Raw genomic sequence first — 22,417 nt, 5'->3', positions numbered from 1 at the left:
CCGCTCCTTGATGCTAACATCACTTTCATCTGCACTTAGCTGGAATGGCTAACGGCTAACGCTAACTGTCAGTCAAACTCCTCTAATCCTTGTTTTGATGCTGTGATTTTCTGGAGGGGACGGGTTCAAACAGGCTCAAACAGACTCCGGTCTCCTGGAGCTACTGGGCCGGGTCTGACCAACCTGGCAACCCCACTGCTGGACTTCTTTTTTGTTGTTGAGACGACGATCTTGAAACACTAGATGGAGCTGTTCTGCTCGTTCTCCATATTCAACCTTTAAGTTTTGAAAACAACATTTGAGGTAATTTAAGCATCACGTAAAACTAAAGAATATAAATCTTATTCTACTCTAGCTGCACACGTTCTGTATAAACCTCATATCTCGTAGACCGTGGGTGTCAAACTGATCCAGTAAAGGGCCGTGTGGCTGCAGGTTTTCATTCCAACCAATCAAAAACACACCTGCGACCCTTTACTGGATCACTTTGACACCCATGTCGTAGACTGTCACTGTATTAATCAGGGTTTTAAGTAACATGCCTTGACTAAACATGATGCTCGTTGGGTGGACATCGGGTGGGCTGTCTGCCACAGCAGGAATCGTTCACACGCACAAACGCATAACCTGAGTTGTGTTGCTCTGTAAATCTCACCCTGAGCCTCAGAGAGAGAGAGAGAGAGAGAGAGAGACTCTCGACTCACAGGAGCAATGAAGACAGACACGGGTGCGACTAGGGTTTATTACTTTTAATCAATTCAGCTAGCTACAAAATGTCCACCACTTCACACACTGACAGGATACAGAGAGGGGTCTTTAATATTACATGCGTTGAGGACATCAATCTCACGGTTGAACCTATTGTGTCATTCAGGTTTAGGTATTTCATCACCGTACTCTAACTACTCGACATTTTGGCGATTTGGTGTGCATAGCTCTAAAGTACAGAAGCAACAAAAGAAACCCTTTGAACGTGTTTTTTGTTTCAGAGTATAGCTGTTGTTAATCAACGTTATCATTATTTGTGACCAATAACAAACCACACGGGGAGAATAAACTCACAGATACAGTCTTCTTATAAAAGTAAGGTCTTTCAGAAATATGCGTCTTTGCTTTACATTGCAAACGTTTATTTTTTTCAGAGCATCCAAAACCTATGTTACAGTACACAACCAGTCCTCGTCTCTCGGCACATAATCAACATCTTCGTCACTGAACTGCATAATCATTTAGAAAACAGGTCATTTTTTTTGCAATACAACCCCCGAATCCTCGTGTTTTATCACCGTCATCTCACTTTTTTTGATCCCTTTTTGCATTATTTTACAACGAGATGGTCACAGTCGGTAAATATATCCAGACAAAAAGAGTGGCACTATTGCGAACTTGCGGGAGTATGGAACGATCAACTGTGTCCTAATACTGAGCATGCGTTTTGTCGACTTTTGCTACTGCCATGTTATCATTTTTTATATATATTTTTCAGACAGGTTTTATTTAGAAGACTAAAATCTACCATTTGTCATGCAGAGAACGCACAAGTCACATCACTTGGAATGCAATGTCTAATACAGCTACAGAGAGTCTAGTTGCACATTGTCTAAACAGTAACTCAGTGTGATTGCGATGATGGAAAATATACCGACGACTGCCTTTTTGATTGTAAGTGCTCTTCGCGACCCCCGTCCGTCTGTACCGTCGCTCAGTAAATCATTACTCGTGTTTTTGCGTCCGTCGTCTCCCGTTTGTCGTGACAACATCAAAATAAGGAGCATGACAGTAGCCTACGTGGAATGACACAGTTTTACTAAGACGATACTGAGATACTGGAAAGGAAAACGGATAAAAACAAACAGCTTGTATAGCATTCCTATTATATACTTGTCATCCAGAGCAGTGTACTTATATATATATATATATATATATATATGATATATGATGTATGATAATATATGATATATATATATATATATATATATGTTTCATTAAAGAGAATAAAAACTTCACAGGTGAGCTAGAGAGCCATCAAGTCAGCACTATATACAACCTTTGGAAAGAATGATATACGGAGTATAAGAAATCATCTTTTACGAGGACAATCATCTTGAAAAAGCTCGACAGACGACACAGAACAACATTTACAATGGGGGAGGGAGGTGATATGTGCATGTGTGCAAACCTAGAAGGTCAATACCATGGTAAAAGCATGTCAGCGCCTGTAGATGTGCGGCGCGGGACGCCGGGACGATCGCGCTCGGGGCTCAGGGCGTTTAGCCACTGCCCAGCATCTTTGTGGCGCGCTGGTTGGCCTCGTCAATCCTGGTCTTGTTGGAATCAGCCTGGGGGACAAAGAAGGAAGAGAACAAACTCGTTTAGCTTGTGTCGGGTGTTATTTAAGCCAAAATACAGAATTCAGTACTAAAAAACACCATCAATCCTGACATACCACTGAGGACGTTGAGGTCACTTTGACTCACTATAGAACATTTCACAGCTGTAAACATCAATGTAACTTAAACTAAACGCGTCCCAGGATAGTCAAGATCAGGATTGTCCCGCAAGCTCCGTTGTGTTTCACTCTCAGATCAGTCTGGTGACGTTTGAGCAGCGACCGAACCAATTAGTGTTGGTTTCTTTGGTGGATTGAAGTGAAACAGAAGAGACTGTTGAGTGTGAACAACATGGAGGCTTCCACGGATGAGATGAGCAGCTATGGAGCAAGCCGCTCACTAACTCTTTGTTCTCTGGATCCTTCTGTTGAATATGGACCGGGCTCCTGAAATTGGGCCTTTGGTTCCTAGAGGGCTCTTTAGCACACGTTTAGGCTCCTAGAGGACACTTTAGCACATGTTTTGGCTCCTAGAGGACACTTTAGCACATGTTTTTGGCTCCTAGAGGAAACTTTAGCACACGTTTTTGGCTCCTAGAGGACACTTAAGCACATGTTTTGGCTCCTAGAGGACACTTTAGCACACGTTTCGGCTCCTAGAGGACACTTTAGCACACGTTTCGGTCCTAGAGGGCACTTTAGCACATGTTTTGGCTCCTAGAGGACACTTAAGCACACGTTTGGGCTCCTAGAGGGCACTTTAGCACACATATTTGGCTCCTAGAGGGCACTTTAGCACACATTTTTGGCTCCTAGAGGACACTTGAGCACACGTTTTGGCTCCTAGAGGACACTTTAGCACACGTTTCGGCTCCTAGAGGACAGTTTAGAGCACGTTTCGGCTCCTAGAGGACACTTTAGCACACGTTTTGTCTCCTGGTTTCGTGGCAGATTTAAGTGAGGAAACGAGGAGAGACTGTTGAGTGTAAACAACATGGAGGCTTCCACGGATGAGACACACGCTTCAGTCTTCTGATTGGTTGATTTGGCCCGTATGTTGGTGATAGACAGATGGTTTATCCAATCAGAAACCAGGATTTTCACCCCTTCCCCAAAGATTTCCAAACCAGAGTTCCCAGATATGCTGAGACCATGAGAATCAATGCATCTGGTCTGGAGGAGCCAGGTTCGGGTAAAGAACCTCTTAAAGAAGGAACGGCTCGTATGTAAAGTTGTCTTTAACAAAGCTACATGTGCAATTAATAAATAAATAAATAAATAAATATAGCCCTGTAATACATAAGATGAACTGCTGTGTCGTACCTTCTCCATGATCCTGTCGATCTGGCGGTTCTGGGTGTCGATCTCGTTGCCCATGTCCAGGGCCATGTGGCGCAGGTTACCGATGATGCCACCCACCTGCTCCAGGTTCTCGTCCATCTCATTTTCCCGAGCATCGTCTGTTACCCTGAACACACACACACGCGCACACACACACACACACACACACACACACACACACACAGGGGCAGATTTAAATACTGTGACGTGTGCATAAACACCAGCTGACCCTCGCGACACATATTGCCACGTGCCCAGGATCAGGAGGGCCCCGTCTGCTCCTTCTGTGACACTCATTCACATTTCACCTCTGATCCTTTCCTTGTCTCTGCAGAGCTGCTTCTGACCTCAGACCAAGCATCTGGGCACTTAAAGGATCCTGCACACGGCAGCTTTAATCTTTTTTACTGCTGTATTCTGTTCTTTAAGTTTAAATATGTTAGTGCTTTACACATTACGTGTATACTGTACGATCTACTTAACGGCCTATATCCAAAGTTGCGGTTTAAAACGCGAAATAAAAATTTAATTTGGGAAAATTGGGGCCCTTCTGTGTGGAGTTAGCATGTCGTCCCCGTGTCTGCGTGGGTTTTCTCCGGGTTCTCCGGTTTCCTCCCACAGTCCAAAGACGTGCAGGTGTTCGGTTCATTGATGACTCTAAATCACCCGTAGGTGTGAATGGTTGTCTGTCTCTGTTCGTCTCTATGTGTCCTGTGATAGACTGGCGTCCTGTCCAGGGTGGACCCCGCCTCACGCCCAATGTCAGCTGGGATCGGCTCCAGCCCCCCGCGACCCCGACAGGGACAAGAGGCTGAAGATGAATGGATGAATGAATGTAATGGGGAAACACTGCAACACATTTTTGACCACAGTGATGTCACTGATGATGACAGGGCTCCAGACTGCGACCAAAATCTGAGAGTGTTCAACCGAATTTTACGTCCTGTCGCACATCGCCATAATAACATGTAAGGGGCTAAACAGCAACAGAGTGACAGATAAGACAGGAACGATGTGTAAGCACCGTCACACAAACACTTAACACGTGAGCCCTGCAGATTCATCAGGCTACAGGTGGCGCTGGGACCGAGCCGAGTGACCGCAGAAGTTTACTAAACCAAAACAGTTTTCATGACGGCTCTATGGGAAGAAATCCAGACTGATGTGATCAGTGTAGATACGGTTAAAAACCTAAACAGAGGGAGAAAGCTGGGGTGTGAGTCGATCCCCTTGATAAAAGGTAATCGTATCTGTTATGTGAGACGTACGAGTGACGGTCGACACCCCGCTTCTTGTCCCACTCTCTGTGGAGAAGTGCCGCATGTTGACAGGCGTGCAGCGGGCCCTTTTAGACGGCGAGGCCCCCCCGCAGTGGACCGGGTTGGGGGGTGTTATACTTTATCGCCGTGAGTACCGTAGGCTACACCGCGTGATGTGCGCCGCACAGTTTCATAACTCTCAATTCTCTTTTTGCGCAGCACATTCATGGTTTTATAAACGAGCCCCCTGGTGGTTCTGACATAGCTCTCCTTTATATATCACTCTGTACCACGTTGCTTCTGTCTTTTCCCTTCCTGTGGGTCCCTTCATCGTTCTCTTACCACCTCCACTAGTTTCCTTCTGATACACACGCAAACACCTCTTTACGGCCATACTTTTACGTCTCTATATTTCATCTCCGTCTTACGTGGAAACCTCAGGTCCTCCTCTTACCTGCGGATGAAGCCTCCGCTGATGGCCATCTGTTCACGCTCGTCCACCACGCGGGCGGGCTGGCTGGCCACCACCCCGTCCTGGTTGTTCCCCCAGGCCTTGCTGGCTCCGCTCTTCATCCTGGCCGCCGACAACGAAGGGGAGGTGGAAAAGGGACAGTTACTCAACGGTTTGACTGAACGAGTCGTCATTTACCTCAACCAGGCTGGCTTTAGACAAAATCTACAGAAAGAGCCTTGGATTTGAGGCGCTGCAGCAGCTTAGGTAAATATATATTAGTATGTACAGTAGCATGACACAAAGGTGTTATTTGGTTTCATGCATCCAGCACATAAATACATGGTGGGGACTAGACTAAGTCAAGCAAAGCATAGCAGACACAGACTGGTTGGTAGTTGGGGTGTTATATCGTTTAGGTATATAACATACACTGTTCAAAATCAGGCACAGGTCACATCTGACTGCTTTTGTATAATATAAGCATGCATTTTAATAACTTCAACATGTGGGGGGACTCAGTGTGTGACAATACCTCCCCACCCTCCTCTCCCACTCCCCCTCCCACAGTTAAATGTCCCGGTGTGACAGAAAACACAGAAGAGACGAGCCGTCGGCAGACACACAACACACAGTGTACAGGACTGTCACATGGTTAGGAGGGACGACGAGTACTGCAGAGAACAAACTGCCGGACGACAAAAGGAAACAGAACAAAACAAGAAACTGGAGGAAGTCAACAGAGAATTACACCATGGTAGACTGATCCTAGACCCGCAGAAACAACCCCCCCGACCTTCGCTTTGTGTCTCTTAAAGGTCACCGCTTTCCCTTCAGCTTCAGACTTGGATGTCAGGTCGCAGCGAGGCAGAGGGCCGACGGGTGTGATAGGGATGACGCTAACACACATCCCGTTGATTCATCTGTGTGTGCTTCTGTGTCAAGAGGAGAACGTGTACCGCAAACACAGCTGTGCTAACACGATGTGCAATCACGGCGCGGCTGCACGGCTCTGTAAACCTCACTCTGTCTGTCAAACTCCACGCCGGCGGATTTAGCATCAGTTTTGGCACAAAGGAGTCTGGGAAAGAGGGGAAGGTAACAGATCTTTTTAAGGCACGTTTGATGGCAGGACTCTTCACCCTTCAAGCAGTCGAGTTAATCTCACATGTGAACATATCTTCCCCTCATCCGTTAAACCATATTTTGCCGTTTCTTTGCTTGTGTTGCAGCAGAGAGTTTTGTCTAACCTTGGAGTGATGTTTTCGCTGTATCAGGGATGGTGATGGCTCAGCCTCCTACAGTTTTTATTAATAGAAACGGACTGAGGCGAGGCTGCGCTTAGCTCCCCGTCCCTGCTGACACACTCCTCTCCTCTCCTCTCAGATTCCTTTCATTTGATACCCAGTGCAGTCTCCTTTGCAGTTTGCTTCCCTGCCGTCTCATAATGGTTAAAAGGCACTTTCCCAATCAGCTTCTCTGTGACTGAACTGAAATGATGTGATTAGATCATATGAGGAGTGCAGATCCCGTGGTAAAACTAAACTCATTCTATCTCGTTCGTTCCCTGAGTGACCTGCAAGTCGAGCGATCCACCGATCAAAAATCCACTAACGGTGGCAGACGGCCAGAACCCAAAGGCATTAAGTAGCAGAGAACCAGAAGTCAGCTAATGCTGATAGACAGCCAGCATGCTGAAGGGATTAAAACAATATCCCAACATGTATGATGGAATTACTTCTCACTTTCTGTGTGGTGGAAGAAATCCTACAAAAATATGTCTGTTGTGTCCTTCTGGCATCCGTCTATGTGTGCGTTCACTTTGAGTCAACGTCCCAGAAGGCGATCATGCCTCTCTCTGATACGGCTGACCTACATGTGAGCGAGTTCCCTGCGGTAGAGGGAGCTTAGCGAGCAGCAATGTTGAACAGGATAAAGCCTGGATAAAGGCTTATTTGGCACAGCGCTCTGCAGGAGAGGTGGCACTGCAGTGGAACTGCAGCAGAATCAGAGGGGGAGGAACGAGGCAGCCGTGTGCTGGATCTCCACGCGGGGCCTTGTAGAGACACGGGTACCGCGAAGTACATGCACAGTGGCATGATGTACCCATTTACACATCAAACACGGCTTCAACCCTCAAAACGTCTCAGTGCGCATGTGTGCTAACCCAGTTCCCAGCCCCCAGGAACAACCCTCCATTGCTTTGAATGAGTCACACTGTCGTTTTTGTTTTCTCGTGATGCGTTCACTGCCTTCCTCCGAGCATCTGCCAATTTGGTCACGTAGCATTTCTCTTTTCTCTACCTTCTTTAATTTAAAAGAAAAAACTCTTCTTTTCCTTGTTTTCTCATGCAATAAGGATTTAAATTAAAGGCTGAATATGCAGAATGAATATGGTAGTAAGGTACATATATATAACTATATACTAGCTGGGCGATAAGGTCAAAAGTCCTTTATCCTGATACAGGTTATTTCATATCTCAATAATTATTTCACAATATCACGAAGGATACAGAATGTGTTCTGCTAAAACAATAAATGAAGAGTCTAGATGAAATAACGTGGTAAAGCCCAGAGGAACTGTAATTTAAGACGTTTTTATTTCATTTTCACAATAAATATCGTCATATTGTGCAGCTCTACGAGACACAGGTTAAAGGCAACCCTCCAGAGTCACCTTATAGAATCTAGTCTTTAAAGTAGTTAAAGGTTGGATATGTAGAAGCTTCATTTAAAATATATATTTATATGTTAAAATACACCCACAGGGCGTTTTGAGGCGTACAGAATGAAAGTATTGCTTCTCCATAAAAAATATATTTAGTCTGAATAATATTTTCATTTGTTTTTGACGGGTTTGACAATGACTTTGTGTGCCGTTGTGTTTCCATGGTAGCAGCCAATAGCGTTGGGCATTGCTGGTTACCAGGGTTGTCTGTTGTTGGGTGCAGCTACTGCAGGCTGGCACTGGGTGAAATGGAGTTAGCCAATCCTGCAGCTGCTTCTTTGTCCCAGCAGCTGAGTGAGCGGAGACGGGCAACAACCAGAGTCACTATACGCCGAGCATTCACTCCATGGACTGAGAGAAAGGAGAGGAACGCCATTCAAACGCACGCCCACATGGCTACGCTGCTCCTGGATGCTAACATCACTTTCATCTGCACTTAGCTGGAACGGCTAATGCTAACGGCTAACGCTAACTGTCAGTCAAACTCCTCTAATCCTTGTTTTGATGCTGTGATTTTCTGGAGGGGACGGGTTCAAACAGGCTCAAACAGACTCCGGTCTCCTGGAGCTACTGGGCCGGGTCTGACCAACCTGGCAACCCCACTGCTGGACTTCTTTTTTGTTGTTGCGACGACGATCTTGAGACACTAGATGGAGCTGTTCTGCTCATTCTCCATATTCGACCTTTAACTTATTTTCGTCTCTTTTGTTGCACTTGATTTGGATTTGGTCAAATCTATTTTGGGATAGTTTGAGACTTTCAGAAAGGTTTTAAGCTGAATCGGTTTCTTATCTCCAGATCTACCGTGCCCAGAAAATAAACCCCCCAGGCTTTTTACTGCTTGTAGTAAATAAAACACAAAAAGATTTGTTCATCATCACCATCAACATCATCAACATCACCTTCATTGTTAATATCAGAATCACGATCTTAGCATCATCACGTGTAGCATTGCTGTTATGAGTTGCATCGTCATGCATGCATGAGCATTCAAAGGGTCATGCTCGTCAGTCATTCCATATCTTTGGCACTTGGTGGTTCAAAAATGGTGGCGGGGGGGAGGGGAGGGGAGTGCTCAGAGGGAAACAAAAAGGCCTCGTTGCCCGCAAGAAGGTGAGGATCTACTGGATGTTAGAGCGGTGTGGCGGTGGTAGAGATCATGCAGATGAGGAGAAGTGTCAAACAGTCCTGGACCAGGCTGACCAAAGGCATTTTGGGACCAAGATCACTGGAGTCAACAGGTCGAATGATCTCAGTGCCAAGATGCTTTGGAAGCCCCAGCCCTGCTCTTTGGGTTTAATCTCAGTGATTTCACAGTTGGGACGGCCAACAGCGACAGCGGTGTCATTGTAGAAGCCCCCTCTTCCCATCACTTTGCATTCTAACTAAAGGAAAGTCACTACGGCACGTTACAAATAGGACTTCTACAATGTCTACACCTGCATGTCAATGACCCCCATTATAAGTTTGGAGAAGTGGAAGCTTGGAGTATAGGGCACTTGAAGAAGGGCTCTTCACTGAAGGGTGTCAAGAGAGGCACTTAGTGGTGAACCGTGGCCTTGGCTGAGTGGGGGAGAGCTTATGTGGAGGACTGGACTTTTTGAGCTTGGATTAGAGGATTTTGGTCTCACCCAGGCTATTTGCATACATGTACTTCAACTGTGCACAAGCAGCAGCAAAGAAAAGTACATCAGGGTGAAGTGTTTATCATCGTTTATCATTTGAAAGCATCTGCACTACTTCTCAGAAGCCAGTCGTGTAGCGATGGCTAACACTGATGGACTATGCGAGGCTTGCCAGTCGCAAAGCTATGACTTCTGGGATATTGTATGCCTGGAGGTCAGTCTCATGCCATAAGAGCACATGGCTGCTGCAACTCTCCACAATATGTCTGCATGTTGTTGAACTTTGCATTAAAGTCGAACTGAAATATGAATTCCTTGTATCCCACTGTACATAGTTGTTGGTTTTCTTGCAAAATTTGTGTATGTTTTCTGCAGTGATAGCACACATCACCATACGCCCCGTGCATTTGTGTTCTCCAACGGGCATTTTTAATTTGATTGGTGCAATACTGGAGTAATGTGCTTGGTCGCAGCTGTGATTTGAGCCCTCCCTACGTTTCTCACATGCTGCGATTCCAATAACGTGTAGTTCAGCTGAGCTTACAGGACTACCTTTTCAAGTGCGTTCTAGCAGGCTGGTCATTTGTCACATTATGACCCATGAAAGACAGCCAGCTCGACCCCCTCCCGCTAAAATGCAACACACAAAGCACATCGCTAACTTGTTTCCACTATCGGAAGGGGCTAGCTTGCCTAGTTTCGTCCAACAAAAGGTTGAATCTTCTTTTGAAAAGTGGAAAATTCTGCATAAAAGTCGCAGGTGATGGTAGTTTTTCCTTTATACAAGAAGCGGAGGAACCAAATTTCAGTTCGGCTTTAAGTGTACCGTGTGTTGCGTGCGTGTGTGGGAGAGGAAGTATTTGAAAGTACATCAAAGCCTCCAGTGTTATGGATGTGAATGGGGCCATTTGGAGATGGAGCAGAGCGGACTACTGGCTGATGGCCGTCGTGATGTCACTTCTACCTCGATTATATTCTGATTGCTTAGATATTTGTTCTTATTTCTGAATGGCAGGCAGGCAGGCAGGCAAGCAGCACCTACTTGTTACATGGACAGGAGCAAAGACCACAGAATTTCCCTAGATCGTTCAAATTCTTTTCTGCATCCTTCATGTCCTTATTGATTTGGTCCATTCCCTCCTCGATGCGCTCCAGTTGCTCTGATTAAACACAAGTCATTTATCCCCCACAGAACGAAGCACGAGAAGAGAAAGAAGGAGGGAGAGGAGAGGAAGAGAGAGATAAAGAGAGGACAAAGGAGAGAAGACAACAACTTCAGACACTCACTGTGACGAAAGAAAGTAAAACAAAAGATAAAAAAAAGAGGAAAAACTGGACGCCACCACATATGTAAAGAACCTTTGGGGCACGTTGTCAGTACCTACTTGTTACATGGACATATGAAAAGCCCACAGCATTTCCCTAAATCTTTTAAATTTTTCTCGGCTTCCTTCATGTCTTGGTTGATATGGTTCATGCCATCTTCAACACGATCGAGTTGCTCTGGTCAGGACAAAGGGATGACAGTAGTGGAATGAATTTCATTGACTGAGTGACAGAAATATGAGTTATGATGAGCAGCAACTGAGTCATGTGTGTGTGTGTGTGTAAGTGTGTGTCAGGGTGAGAGCTTAAGACTGAACGGCAGTAAATGAAGTGCATCGATTTGATGCGATAAAACACGATGACGTGCACTTACAGAATTTTTGGGCCCGGGAATGGAATAAAAAAAACAAACAAATCAAATAATGACTGAATACTATTTATCAATGTTTTTGAAGTAGTTGAAATCTTAAAGTTAGATGAATAGTTCTACACTTTGGGGGGTACTTTGGGTCGCTCTCGAGCCACGAGTTAGATTAAATCCGGTGTGTGTATGCTAAATATGCTAAATATGAAGCAGCCAGCAGGGGATCGACTTATGTTCCCCGGTCGCATAAGCCTCCGCCTTCGCATTTTTAATTTGCCATCTTGGGCACCACAGGGGGAGCACAGGTACAAGGGGACTTCCTGTCTCATTAGAACACTTTAAAAACCTCCTTTAAAGACCTGAGTCGGTTGTTAAAGGTCCAGGGTTAGGGGGTGGTGTTAGGGTCTACATAGGCCTAATTGCCGGGGGATTCAGCACTGATTTTGGAAAAAATAACAGAGCTAACTTGAAAAAAGGTCCAATGTTCCCCGCTTTGTGTGTGACTGGGGAACATCGGACCTGGGGAAAATAGGTGCGCTCCCGCCAGCAGCAGTTAGCTTAGCATAACGACTGGAAACGGGAAAAAACAGCTAGCCTGGCTCAATCAAAAGGTGACAAAATCCACCCTCCAGGATCAACTTAGCTCACCTTACAGATGCAGGGGTAAGGAGCAACCCCTGTATCAGGGGGACATTAGCCAAACAGAGCCGGGCTAGCTGTTCTCTCCTGCTTTTCAGCCTCAGCTAAGTCCAAGCTAAGCTAACTGTCTAGCTAGCTTTTATGTAGTGTACGGATATATCTTCTCATCTAACTTAATGCAGGAGAGCAAGTATATAAAATGTCAAACTATTCCCTTAATGTTCCTTGTGAAACATTTAGCGTCAAAGTCAGAGAATAAGAGCGTTCAGAGTTGCAAATCATTTAATGTGGTGCTAGCGTCATCAACACTGACGGGTCTTTTTTGTGCTTTTTGAGAAGAACTTTTTACATAAAGACTCTGAAACAATGCTGCTCCTTTTTTGATGTTTGCATCCATCTAATCTAAGGCAGAGTAACGTGTCTGTGTTTGCTAATGTTGTGGTATTACATGTTCTTTAGTATGACCAAGCCCTAGCAGCAGCTATACGAAACACAACAGCTACTGGAATTATTGAAATAGCATGGAAATATAAATGGCTCTCACAAGCTGTGGATGTATTTCATTAGTTAGCAGGCCCTTTAAGAGGCTCACAATTATTTTAGTTTGAGTGAAATCAATTGTTAAAACAGTCGTATTTAACTGAAAAAGACTGCATTGCTTTGTCTGCGTTTGCAAACATCACAGTAACCAAAAGGACTTCAAGTATAATTAGATTCTGGTTTAATAAGCGTCGTGAGCCCTCGTCATGCTGATGTGGTGGATGGCGGGCTAGTGACGGTTTGAAAGCACGGAGAATCTTCCATCCTGATTGTGATTAAAGGAAATACGGAGCAAGCAGACTGTGAAAGGGTGAGGTACAGTTAAATATGGAGCTGACTGAAAGAGTAGTACATTGACTTTTCAGGTTTGTAAAATCCCTGGTTAGCATTGATTTATGTAAATATATTCAACCAAGAAAGGATCCATGTTGAGAAAGTTATTAGAGTTCAGTGAGGGGTAATGACATGGAGCGTGCAGCACTCATTAAAGAGTGGTTGTTAAGAAAAAACAACACATTCTCACTCCCAACTTGTCCCCTTGGAGTCCCTCTTTAACGATCTGGGCACCCATTTGGCATAATTCTTGAGTTAGCTTAGTTTAGGGCAACAAAAGTACTTGTTTAGGTTTAGGAAATTATTGTTAAAGCAGGGACTTTTATTGTGAAGGACTGAAGTTTGGTCCTGGATCTTTGGACAACATTGATGGGCTTTTATTGTGAAGGACTAAAGTTTGGACAACATTGATGTTAATGTGGACGAGCAGCAGCTCCAGTGTTAACGGAGAGAGGAGATCTAAAAGGTTAGCATGCGGCTAATTCAGCGTGTTAGCGTGTTAGCGTCCTTTTGACCGCTCTGGTTCACACAAAGATAAATCAGGACGTTCAAACCAGATTTGGTTCCAAAAATAATAAGTTAGACTTTAGTTTAACGCCATTAAATTAACTCTAAACTTTACACCATCGTTTAGATTTGGAGGTTCAACAGAAAGTTTGATAGAATTTAGCTAAAAACCTTCCGACCTGTGACACAGATCCGTTAGTTGGGTTAAAAAAACGGTCAATGGCTAAAAAACAAAAAGTATGTCTTGCTTATTTTCAGCAAACCTAGACACCTTTTAATAACTGCTCTCATGCCTGCACAAAATCATTAACACAGGGTCGGAGGTCAGCTCAGCCTTACAGCCTCCTGTGCGTCCAGTCCGCTGTTGCAGTTGTAATTTTGGATCCTTTGGGTGCAGAACAGTGTGGACATTTGGGATGAAGGAATAAAGAAGAAGGGATTGAGCTTTCAGCCCCAGGAGTGAACAAGCGTGTTGGAGCAATTACAGCTCTTTTTTAACAGGATCGGGGAATTGGTTTAAATGCCTCATGTCCTCACTCGACTTTATACCCACTGTTGATGTTACATGCTTTAAACCAGGGGTGCCCGACCCTGCGCCTGGAGGGCCACTGTCCTGCATGTTTTAGGTTTCTCTCTGCTCCAACACACCTGAGTCTAACACACCTGAGTCTGATGATGTGCTCGTTATCAAGCAGCTGAAGCTCGTCACAGGTTTGAAAGTCGTTAAACTCAAGTGTGTTGAAACCTAAAACATGCAGGACAGTGAACCCTCCAGGAGCAGGTTCGGGCAGACCTGGTTTAAAGTATGTTGTTCTACATGGGTTGTCGGTTAAGTCTCCAGTCATATTCACAGGAAAAGACATGTTGGCCAAATTATAATAATTAAACAGGTGACCTTTGACCAGAACCTTACTATAGGGTGTATTTACAGAGGTGGCATATCTGATGATTTGCTCGTTATCAAGCAGCTGAAGCTCGTCACAGGTTTGAAACTCGTTAGACTCAAGTGTGTTAGAGCAGGAGAAACCTAAAACAAGCAGGATAGTGGCTCCAGGAGCAAGACTGGGCAGCCCTGGTTTAAAGTATGTTTTTCTACGTGTGTTGTTGGCTTGCTCATTAACAAACTGCATGTAACCAGGAATTGCACAAAGCAGTACAGTCTATGGGGTTGATAGAAAAGTGGTTGAATATTTTGTCATTACCAGCTAAATCGATCGTTAGCAGGGCGGCAGGCTCTGTTCAGCTGTTCTCACACCTGTTTGTGCATTTACGTCTCCAGTCATGTTCACAGGAAAAGACATGTTGGCCAAATTATAATAATTTAACAGGTGACCTTTGACCAGAACCTTATTATAGGGTGTGTTTACAGAGCTGGCGTATCTGCTGCAGCTTATTTTCAGATTTTGGGGTTGAATATAAACGTCTGTCGGCATTGAATACGTTAAGTACGTGACCACAACATGACTGTGTTTTGATAACTGTAACATCCAAACAGGTTAATTTAACACATTATAACACAAACAGATCTAGGAACAGCCCAGAAGTTACACACAGGGACAAACACGTTGACCCAACTGGTTCCTGGATAATGAATAGCTCGATGTCGAGCTGTGGGGTTTTGGCACTCGAGCGTTCCTCTGTTAATGTTTTGGCACTTTCACGATGTCCTTACATTGTCTTTGTTAGTTAATGGAAATTAAAAAAGAAAAAGCTGCTGGCAAATCAAAAGCAGTTAGGCAAACCAAAAGGAAAACGTCGGCCAAAGGAAACAAAGGTTAAAGGAAGCTGAAAGAAAGACAATTCCCCCAAAGTTAGACCTTTGCACCCGTGACCAGTCCGATAATCCATGCGTTAAACCAAAACCCAAATCATAAATCATTACTCTAAACAAATCAGGGGGAAAATGAATTAGTTTGGAAATGCATTTAAATGAAAACAAGCAACTACATATGAAACAATAGATCCATTCACAAGTGTCCTGGTAGCAAACGTTTAACACCAACATCACTATCTATAAACACTAATGTCCCTCGTGGTGCAGCTAGTGTGTGAATACAGACGTAATCTGTTGAAATGCTTAGCTCAGGTATTATTGCTTATATGTTGGGACTAATCTCGCCGTCTCCCCTCTCGCAGACTTACCTCCCTGCTCGTCCAGCATAACCAGAGTCCTGATGCCGGCATCTTTGCTCTATTCCCCAAAGACAGCGAGGTGGAGAGGAAACGTGAGGGAGGAGAGATAAAAAGAAACAGAGGTCAGTAATTAGGCTTCGGCAGCTGAGGAAGTCAGCGGCTCCGGGAACATACAAGGGGGCGACTGTGGCTCAGTGGGAGGTTGGATTGTCCTCCATTCGAGAGAGATCAGGGGTTTGATCCCCACCTCCCCCGGTCCACATGTCGAGGGTCCTTGGGCAAGACACTGAACCCCGAATTGCTTGCAAGGTGGCTCCAGCTAAGCAAGAACACACCTGATACAACAAATCAACTGTGTGAAGACGATTCAGGTGGTTGAGTAAGTCGAGTCAGGTGTGTTTTTGCTTGGTTGGAATGAAAACCTGCAGCCACAGCGACCCTTTACTGGGTCACTTTGACACCCCTGGCTTATGCGACCGGGGAACCACGTCTATACCTAACCCTTGCCCCGGCCAAGAAATAGGTCCAGCATGTAACTCACTTTACAACCACAAAACACATGAAATCTGTGTTAAAATTAGTGGACTTTTAACCTTTCAATAGAATGAGTTAGGGCGCACTCACACTGTCCCTCCGCACCGGGCCAAAACAGGTTTTGCGGGTAAAGCCTAGTGCGTTTGACCAGTGTGAGTGCAACCGCTCCGTGCCTAGCTGCAGCCAGCTGGCCGTCCACGGCCCGTTTGAGAGAGGTGGGCTTGTGTAAAGCGCGCTTGCACATGTACGAGCACGAGCACTAGCAGGAGCACGAGGCCTACGGCGGTTCTGAGGTCATTTCCTGTGCGCCTGTTGGGACGTAGAAAAAAGAAGGAGGGACCATGCGCTGACATTTCAAACAATGGCGGTGAAAGGTTCACGTTGGTGTGATGCGGAGGTGGAGTGTTTACTGCAGATTTGGTCGATGAAAAGATTCAAAAACAGTCGACAAGACGCACAAAAACTCTGAGGTCTACGGAAAGATCTGGAAACAAAGCCACGCATCGCCATGACGTCATCAATGCGTGTGACGTGTTACGGCGTGATGACGTATAGGCAGCAAGAAGCATTCACCTAGGCCCAGGTAGTGTGAGTACAAACGGGCCTGGAGGGGGGGACAAGGACCCTAAAGCACGGGGCACGGGACGGAGGCACAGTGGTAGTGCTCCCTTACCCCCCTTGCTTCCAGTCTTTAAGCGAAGCTAACCTCACCGACAATTAGGATACAACCATGGGAGTAGGCTGACAAGACGTTCTTACCATTTCCACTATGGAGGGGGGTTTAAGCTCCAAAAACGCCGCCGCCGTCTAAACGAAAGGCACATCTGATCAAATATTTTGCCGTTTTCACCCCAGGGAGCGTTGCCTTAATATTACGATACCCTGGCATCACTCTATTGATGTTCCCGTTCTCCTCAAGGAACAAATTAAAACATCCCCAACGTCAGCATGTGGGATGGTATTGATCAGAAGGGGCGAATGTAATTTGGGCATTCCCCCTTAAGCAGGAAACGTGGAAATAGCCCCCAGGAGATAAACAATAATAACCCTGACAGCAAAGGAGAGTTCTCATTAAAATGAACCTGTCTTTCGATGTCCTCGTACAACTGACACAATAAATAACCCAGGATCCCGACACCCCTTCTGTCCAAGACTCAGCAGCTGTTAGACCTCTGCACTCATGTTGCTTCTAACCCGTGAGTACAACTACCTCTCTTTAAATAGTCGGTTTTCTTCCATTGTTATTCCTTCCTGGCTGTGAGTGCAACAGTAAAGCTATTAGTCAGTGATAGGCAGGGTTGGCTGCAGGATTCCATGCTGGTAGAAAGAGCGTGCGGAAGGCGGAGGATGGCGACTCTTGCTAATACGCAACTCTTCTTCCTCTCTGCTCTTAGAAATGCAGCACCGCCACACTAAGATGTGGCACCTGGTTCGGCCTGATAAATAAGATTATGGCGTCAGCGTACACACACACACACACACTGCGTACACATCCCCCCCTGCCTGCTCAGCAGTTTGGGAGGAAAGCCATATTGATGTTTAAGAGGCGAGGGGGAGCAGTAACTGAAACTCTGGTGTATTAATGATCCTGTAACTCAGCGAGCTGCCGTCCCAGAGAAATCCCAAAGTAGTTGAAATCTGTCCCTGGGGAAACTCTAAGGAATAATCAACCGTGATCCCATGCAGGACTGGAGGTGGTTCAATGCGGGTTCCTAACTCAAATTAGGTGCAAAGACTCATACGTTTGGGCAGATAGGATGCAATTCTGCAAGACTTGAATGCACGCCAAATTATGGATTGGAATATGCGGAATATGTTACGAAGGTTACTGGTTTTAAATTTGGTTTGGTGTGCACACGGTTGCACTCTCACTGTCCATCCTTACCGTGCCCAAACAGGTTTCACGGCTAAAGGTCTGGTTCCTTTGACCAGTGTGAGTGCAACCGTACCGTACCTAGGAGCGGCACGCTTGCCGTCCACGGCCCGTTTGGGAGAGGTGGGCTTTTGTAAAGCGCGTTTGCGCGTGTACGAGCACGAGCGTGCACACGTGTACGTGCACGAGGCCTACGGCGGTTCTGAGGTCATTTCCTGTGCGCCTGTTGGGACGTAGAAAAAAGAAGGAGGGACCATGCGCGGACATTTCAAACAATGGCGGTGAAAGGTTCACGTTGGTGTGATGTGGAGGTGGAGTGTTTACTGCAGATTTGGTCGATGAAAAGATTCAAAAACAGTCGACAAGACGCACAAAAACTCCGAGGTCTACGGAAAGATCTGGAAACAAAGCCACGCATCGCCATGACGTCATCAATGCGTGTGACGTGTTACGGCGTGATGACGTATAGGCAGCAAGAAGCATTCTCCGAGGCCCAGGTAGTGTGAGTACAAACGGGCCTGGAGGGGGGAACAAGGACCCTAAAGCACGGGGCACGGGACGGACGCACAGTGGGAGGGCGCCCTAAAAGAACCTCAAGGAGCAAACTGATTGAAATGAACATCTCCATGAGCTGGATAAAGTCGGGGTACTGAATCACTGCTGACTCATGTCACCCACTGCACCGCTAATCCACGTTGCTGCCATCAGGGCGCAGATACAGCTGCCTTAACTAAACAAATCCCTCAGGCCCGCTGCAATCGGTCTGGTCAACATGAATTTGTGATTGTTTTTTATCTTTTTACTGTTGTTTTTATCCTGGTTTATGTTTGAGATGTGTTGTTTTGCTGTGTCTCCTTTTACACCAAATTGCCCCTCTGGGATAATAAAGACACCTCGGGGCCTTGTACTTTTATTCAGAAATAAAAAACCCTTCATAAAATCCACCAAAGGTTAGTCCAGAAGTAGGAAACACCAGCCTCTTGTTAGCTTTTTGTGTGATAACGGCACATGGAGCCATTTGGTAATCTCCTCGCCGGCGGTTCAGTTTAGGGCGAGCTGCGCGCTGAGATATGGCGATGGATGATCAGTGTGACCTTGAGATCTGCACAGAGAGCTCGTCAGATGACCCCCCCCCCCAGCTATCCATGCTGTCTTCCTTTTTATTCCCTCCTTCCCTCCATCTCTGTCTCTGCTGGTGTGTCTCTCTTCAGCTGTCTGCTCCTTCACTCTCAGTCTGTTGCAGCATTATTCATCTGCATCAATTTTACATGGGCAAAGAAAATCTACGGAGTCCGTGTGTGTGTGTGTGTGTGTGTGTGTGTGTGTGTGTGTGTGTGTGTGTATCTCCTCTCATTTCGTATAATGCCATCCACAGAATCACTCGTTTGACTCCTGCCTGACAAGGATTCAAACACGCAGAACAGAGAAATCCTGTGTTTATATATCGACTGTGTTCCTAATGTCTTCTTTATCCATATTGAACAAAGCGACGCATCGCGATGACGTCATCAATGTGTGTGACGTGTTACGGTGTGATGACGTATAGGCAGCAAGAAGCATTCTCCGAGGCCCAGGTAGTGTGAGTACAAACAGGCCTGGAGGGGGGGACAAGGACCCTAAAGCACGGGGCACGGTGCGGAGGCACAGTGGGAGTGCGCCCTTAGTATTTTGGGAGGGAAGGTGTTGCATTAGAATACAGTTAAAACAAATGTTTCTTCTTTCTTTAGTCGTGCATTAATTGGGAATTTGAGGGAACCATCAATACCTATTACAGTTTTTACACAATTATTCACCATTAATCTCATTTTCCAACAAATGCCGTGCTATTCTCACAGTGTTTGAGTGAGAGAGGGGCAGAGCAACACACATGAAGCACACCCGGGGCAGTGATTCTCACAGGAGAGGAGCTGAATGTGGCACAGCAAGGACAGGGATAAGCTCGTTGTTGTCCCTGGCGTCATGGTTGCGCAGTAAACTGAAAGAAGTGTACGTTCAACAGTTCAGTAGTGGACAGGGGCCGCTGACCCAATCCACCCTCCACCTCCTCACTTCTTTTATTACTGTATTATTCTTTATTTATATTGTTATTCATTCATATTTCTTTTATTGTTGAATGACTTTTTTATGGTGTACGTATTATGTGTACTGTGAGCGATGGGACACATAGAATTTCCCTGAGGGGATGAATAAAGTATCTATCCATCTGTACACGTGCGCACGCTCGTGCTCGTACACGTGCAAACGTGCTTTACTAAAGCCCACCTCTCCCAAACGGGCGTGGCCGGCAACCGTATCACTCCTAGACGTGGTACGGTTGCACTCACACTGGTCAAAGGAACCAGACTTTAGCCGTGAAACGTGCTGGGGCACGGTACAGAGGCACAGTGTGAGAGCGCCCTAATACTTGATTCATTGACAGGAACAACATTGAATTGGTCTCAAAGCGACAATATTCAAACTACTAAAACGTTTCAGTGAATTCCCAGATCATGATCAAGACTTCTTCTGCAGTTTCTCTGATGTAACAAATACAGACTGAGAGCTTTGCCCAAAGTCTGAGACGTCATTTACCTCCAGAGTCATTTCCTTCATGCTGAGTCACATTCTGTCTCACATTTCATTCATAAAGTCAGAGTTATACGGGGTTTTCTTACCTCTTCCACCAGCTGCAGCATACGACGAGTGCTCTCCAGAGACTGTGGACAAAGAGAAGACACACTTAGACGACACGACACATCATAAAAGAGAAGCAGTCTGTTTGACATCCGCGGAGCGAATACATTGAGTCTTCCTGGGCTAACACACAGAAATCCCAATCACTTGTCTGCACTATGAATGTTTATTGAATTGAGCATAAGCGAGCTTGTATCACAACAAAGTGGAGTCGATGTGAACAATCAGCGGGACACGAAAAGGATCAATACCTGACATTTATCGACATGGACTCAACATGGACTCACAGAGACACGCGTCTGCACTGAGTGTTGGATACGCTCGACCTCACGATGGGATGATTTTGAGCGTAGCTTTAACAACGAGTCATTTCTGAGAACTCTGTTTTCACGCTATAAATAAACTGAATGCGTATCTTTAGCCGTGTTGCATTCAACCGTCAGGCGAATTTTAGGCTTTTGAAATGTTGCAAAGAAGAAATATACGTAGAAGGTAAGTTTCTAACTTGGATCGATAAACCGGGCTACAGCCTCTTTTGCTCAGACGTCGGCACTTTAGGCTCAGTACGGCTGGAAACTGCCGTTAAACAGAGCACGGTGGTGTAGTGGTCAGCACTGTCGCCTCACAGCAAGAGGGTTCCTGGTTTGAATCCCGGCTGGGGCCCTTCTGTGTGGAGTTTGCATGTTCTCCCTGTGTCTGCGTGGGTTTTCTCCGGGTTCTCCGGTTTCCTCCCACAGTCCAAAGACGTGCAGGTGTTCGGTTCATTGATGACTCTAAATCACCCGTAGGTGTGAATGGTTGTCTGTCTCTGTTCGTCTCTATGTGTCCTGTGATAGACTGGCGTCCTGTCCAGGGTGGACCCCACCTCACGCCCGATGTCAGCTGGGATCGGCTCCAGCCCCCCACGACCCCGACAGGGACAAGAGGCTGAAGATGGATGAATGTGAATGTTAACACGGCTAAAGATCTAACTCACAGTTGATTTACTCACGAACGCAGCAGCTCTGCCCATAAAAACAACTACACTTGTGTAATGAGAGCACGCTTTGACCCCTCCTCTCCGTCCCTTTCTCCCGGACTGTTGGGGGTTTCTATTCTTAGCTGATGAATATGTTGCTGCACGTCCCACTTCCCTCTCCAGGAAGCGTGCGGCTCCAGCTAGCTAAAGCCACTACAGGGACGCCGCTCTGTGATATCTCGTCCTCTTCACAATGACACAGCTTCGCCTCGCTGTGCTCGCCGCGAGCACGGCTGATCCCCGGAGCGGTGGGAACCGGGGAAGATGTTTGAGGTACGGACTTGAACGGGGCACGACCTTAATTTGAGCGGCCATTTTTGTGGTAGCGAGTCCTTTTTCTCCTCTTCCTGCTTCTTTTGTCAGTCTCCCTTATTCCCACTTTCCTTTTTTCCAAGTCAGCGCATCAGAGACAAAAACTGTTACTGACGCCGCCATTTTGTGCATCCCCCGTTTTGATGTGTGTGTGTGTGTGTGTGTGTGTGTGTGTGTGTGTGTGTGGGTGTGTTTAATATTCTGCTCAGCTGTGCAAGTGTGAGTCATATGTGAAGCTGGAGGGGTGTGGGCTTATCTGCTCTGGGCCATGACTGAGACTTTCTCTCTCCCTCACACACACACGCACACACACACACACACACACACACACACACACACACACACACATACACATACACATACACACACACAGTGTTATGTAAAGTTCTTTCACCTACACACACACACACACACGCACACACGCACACACAC

General features: G+C 46.0%; 1 protein-coding gene across 1 annotated transcript in view; it reads right to left on the bottom strand.

The window, feature by feature from the left end:
- Window positions 1–744: 744 nt before the first annotated feature.
- Window positions 745–22,417, bottom strand: part of snap25a (synaptosome associated protein 25a) — a 44,999-nt gene continuing 23,326 nt past the window's right edge. The window contains exons 3-8 of the mRNA XM_083934324.1: window positions 20,637–20,678; window positions 15,585–15,633; window positions 10,776–10,893; window positions 5,384–5,503; window positions 3,653–3,797; window positions 745–2,339 (exon numbers count right to left, since the gene is read on the bottom strand). Of these exons, the coding sequence (XP_083790450.1) occupies window positions 2,271–2,339; window positions 3,653–3,797; window positions 5,384–5,503; window positions 10,776–10,893; window positions 15,585–15,633; window positions 20,637–20,678 (543 nt within the window). The 3' untranslated portion in view covers window positions 745–2,270. The remainder of the gene's footprint in view (window positions 2,340–3,652; window positions 3,798–5,383; window positions 5,504–10,775; window positions 10,894–15,584; window positions 15,634–20,636; window positions 20,679–22,417) is intronic.

The sequence above is a fragment of the Echiichthys vipera genome (assembly GCF_963691815.1).
Source record: "Echiichthys vipera genome assembly, chromosome: 19".
Lineage (NCBI taxonomy): Eukaryota > Metazoa > Chordata > Actinopteri > Perciformes > Trachinidae > Echiichthys > Echiichthys vipera.
Note: the sequence above shows the minus strand (reverse complement) of the source record. Positions and strands in the feature narration are given on the sequence as shown.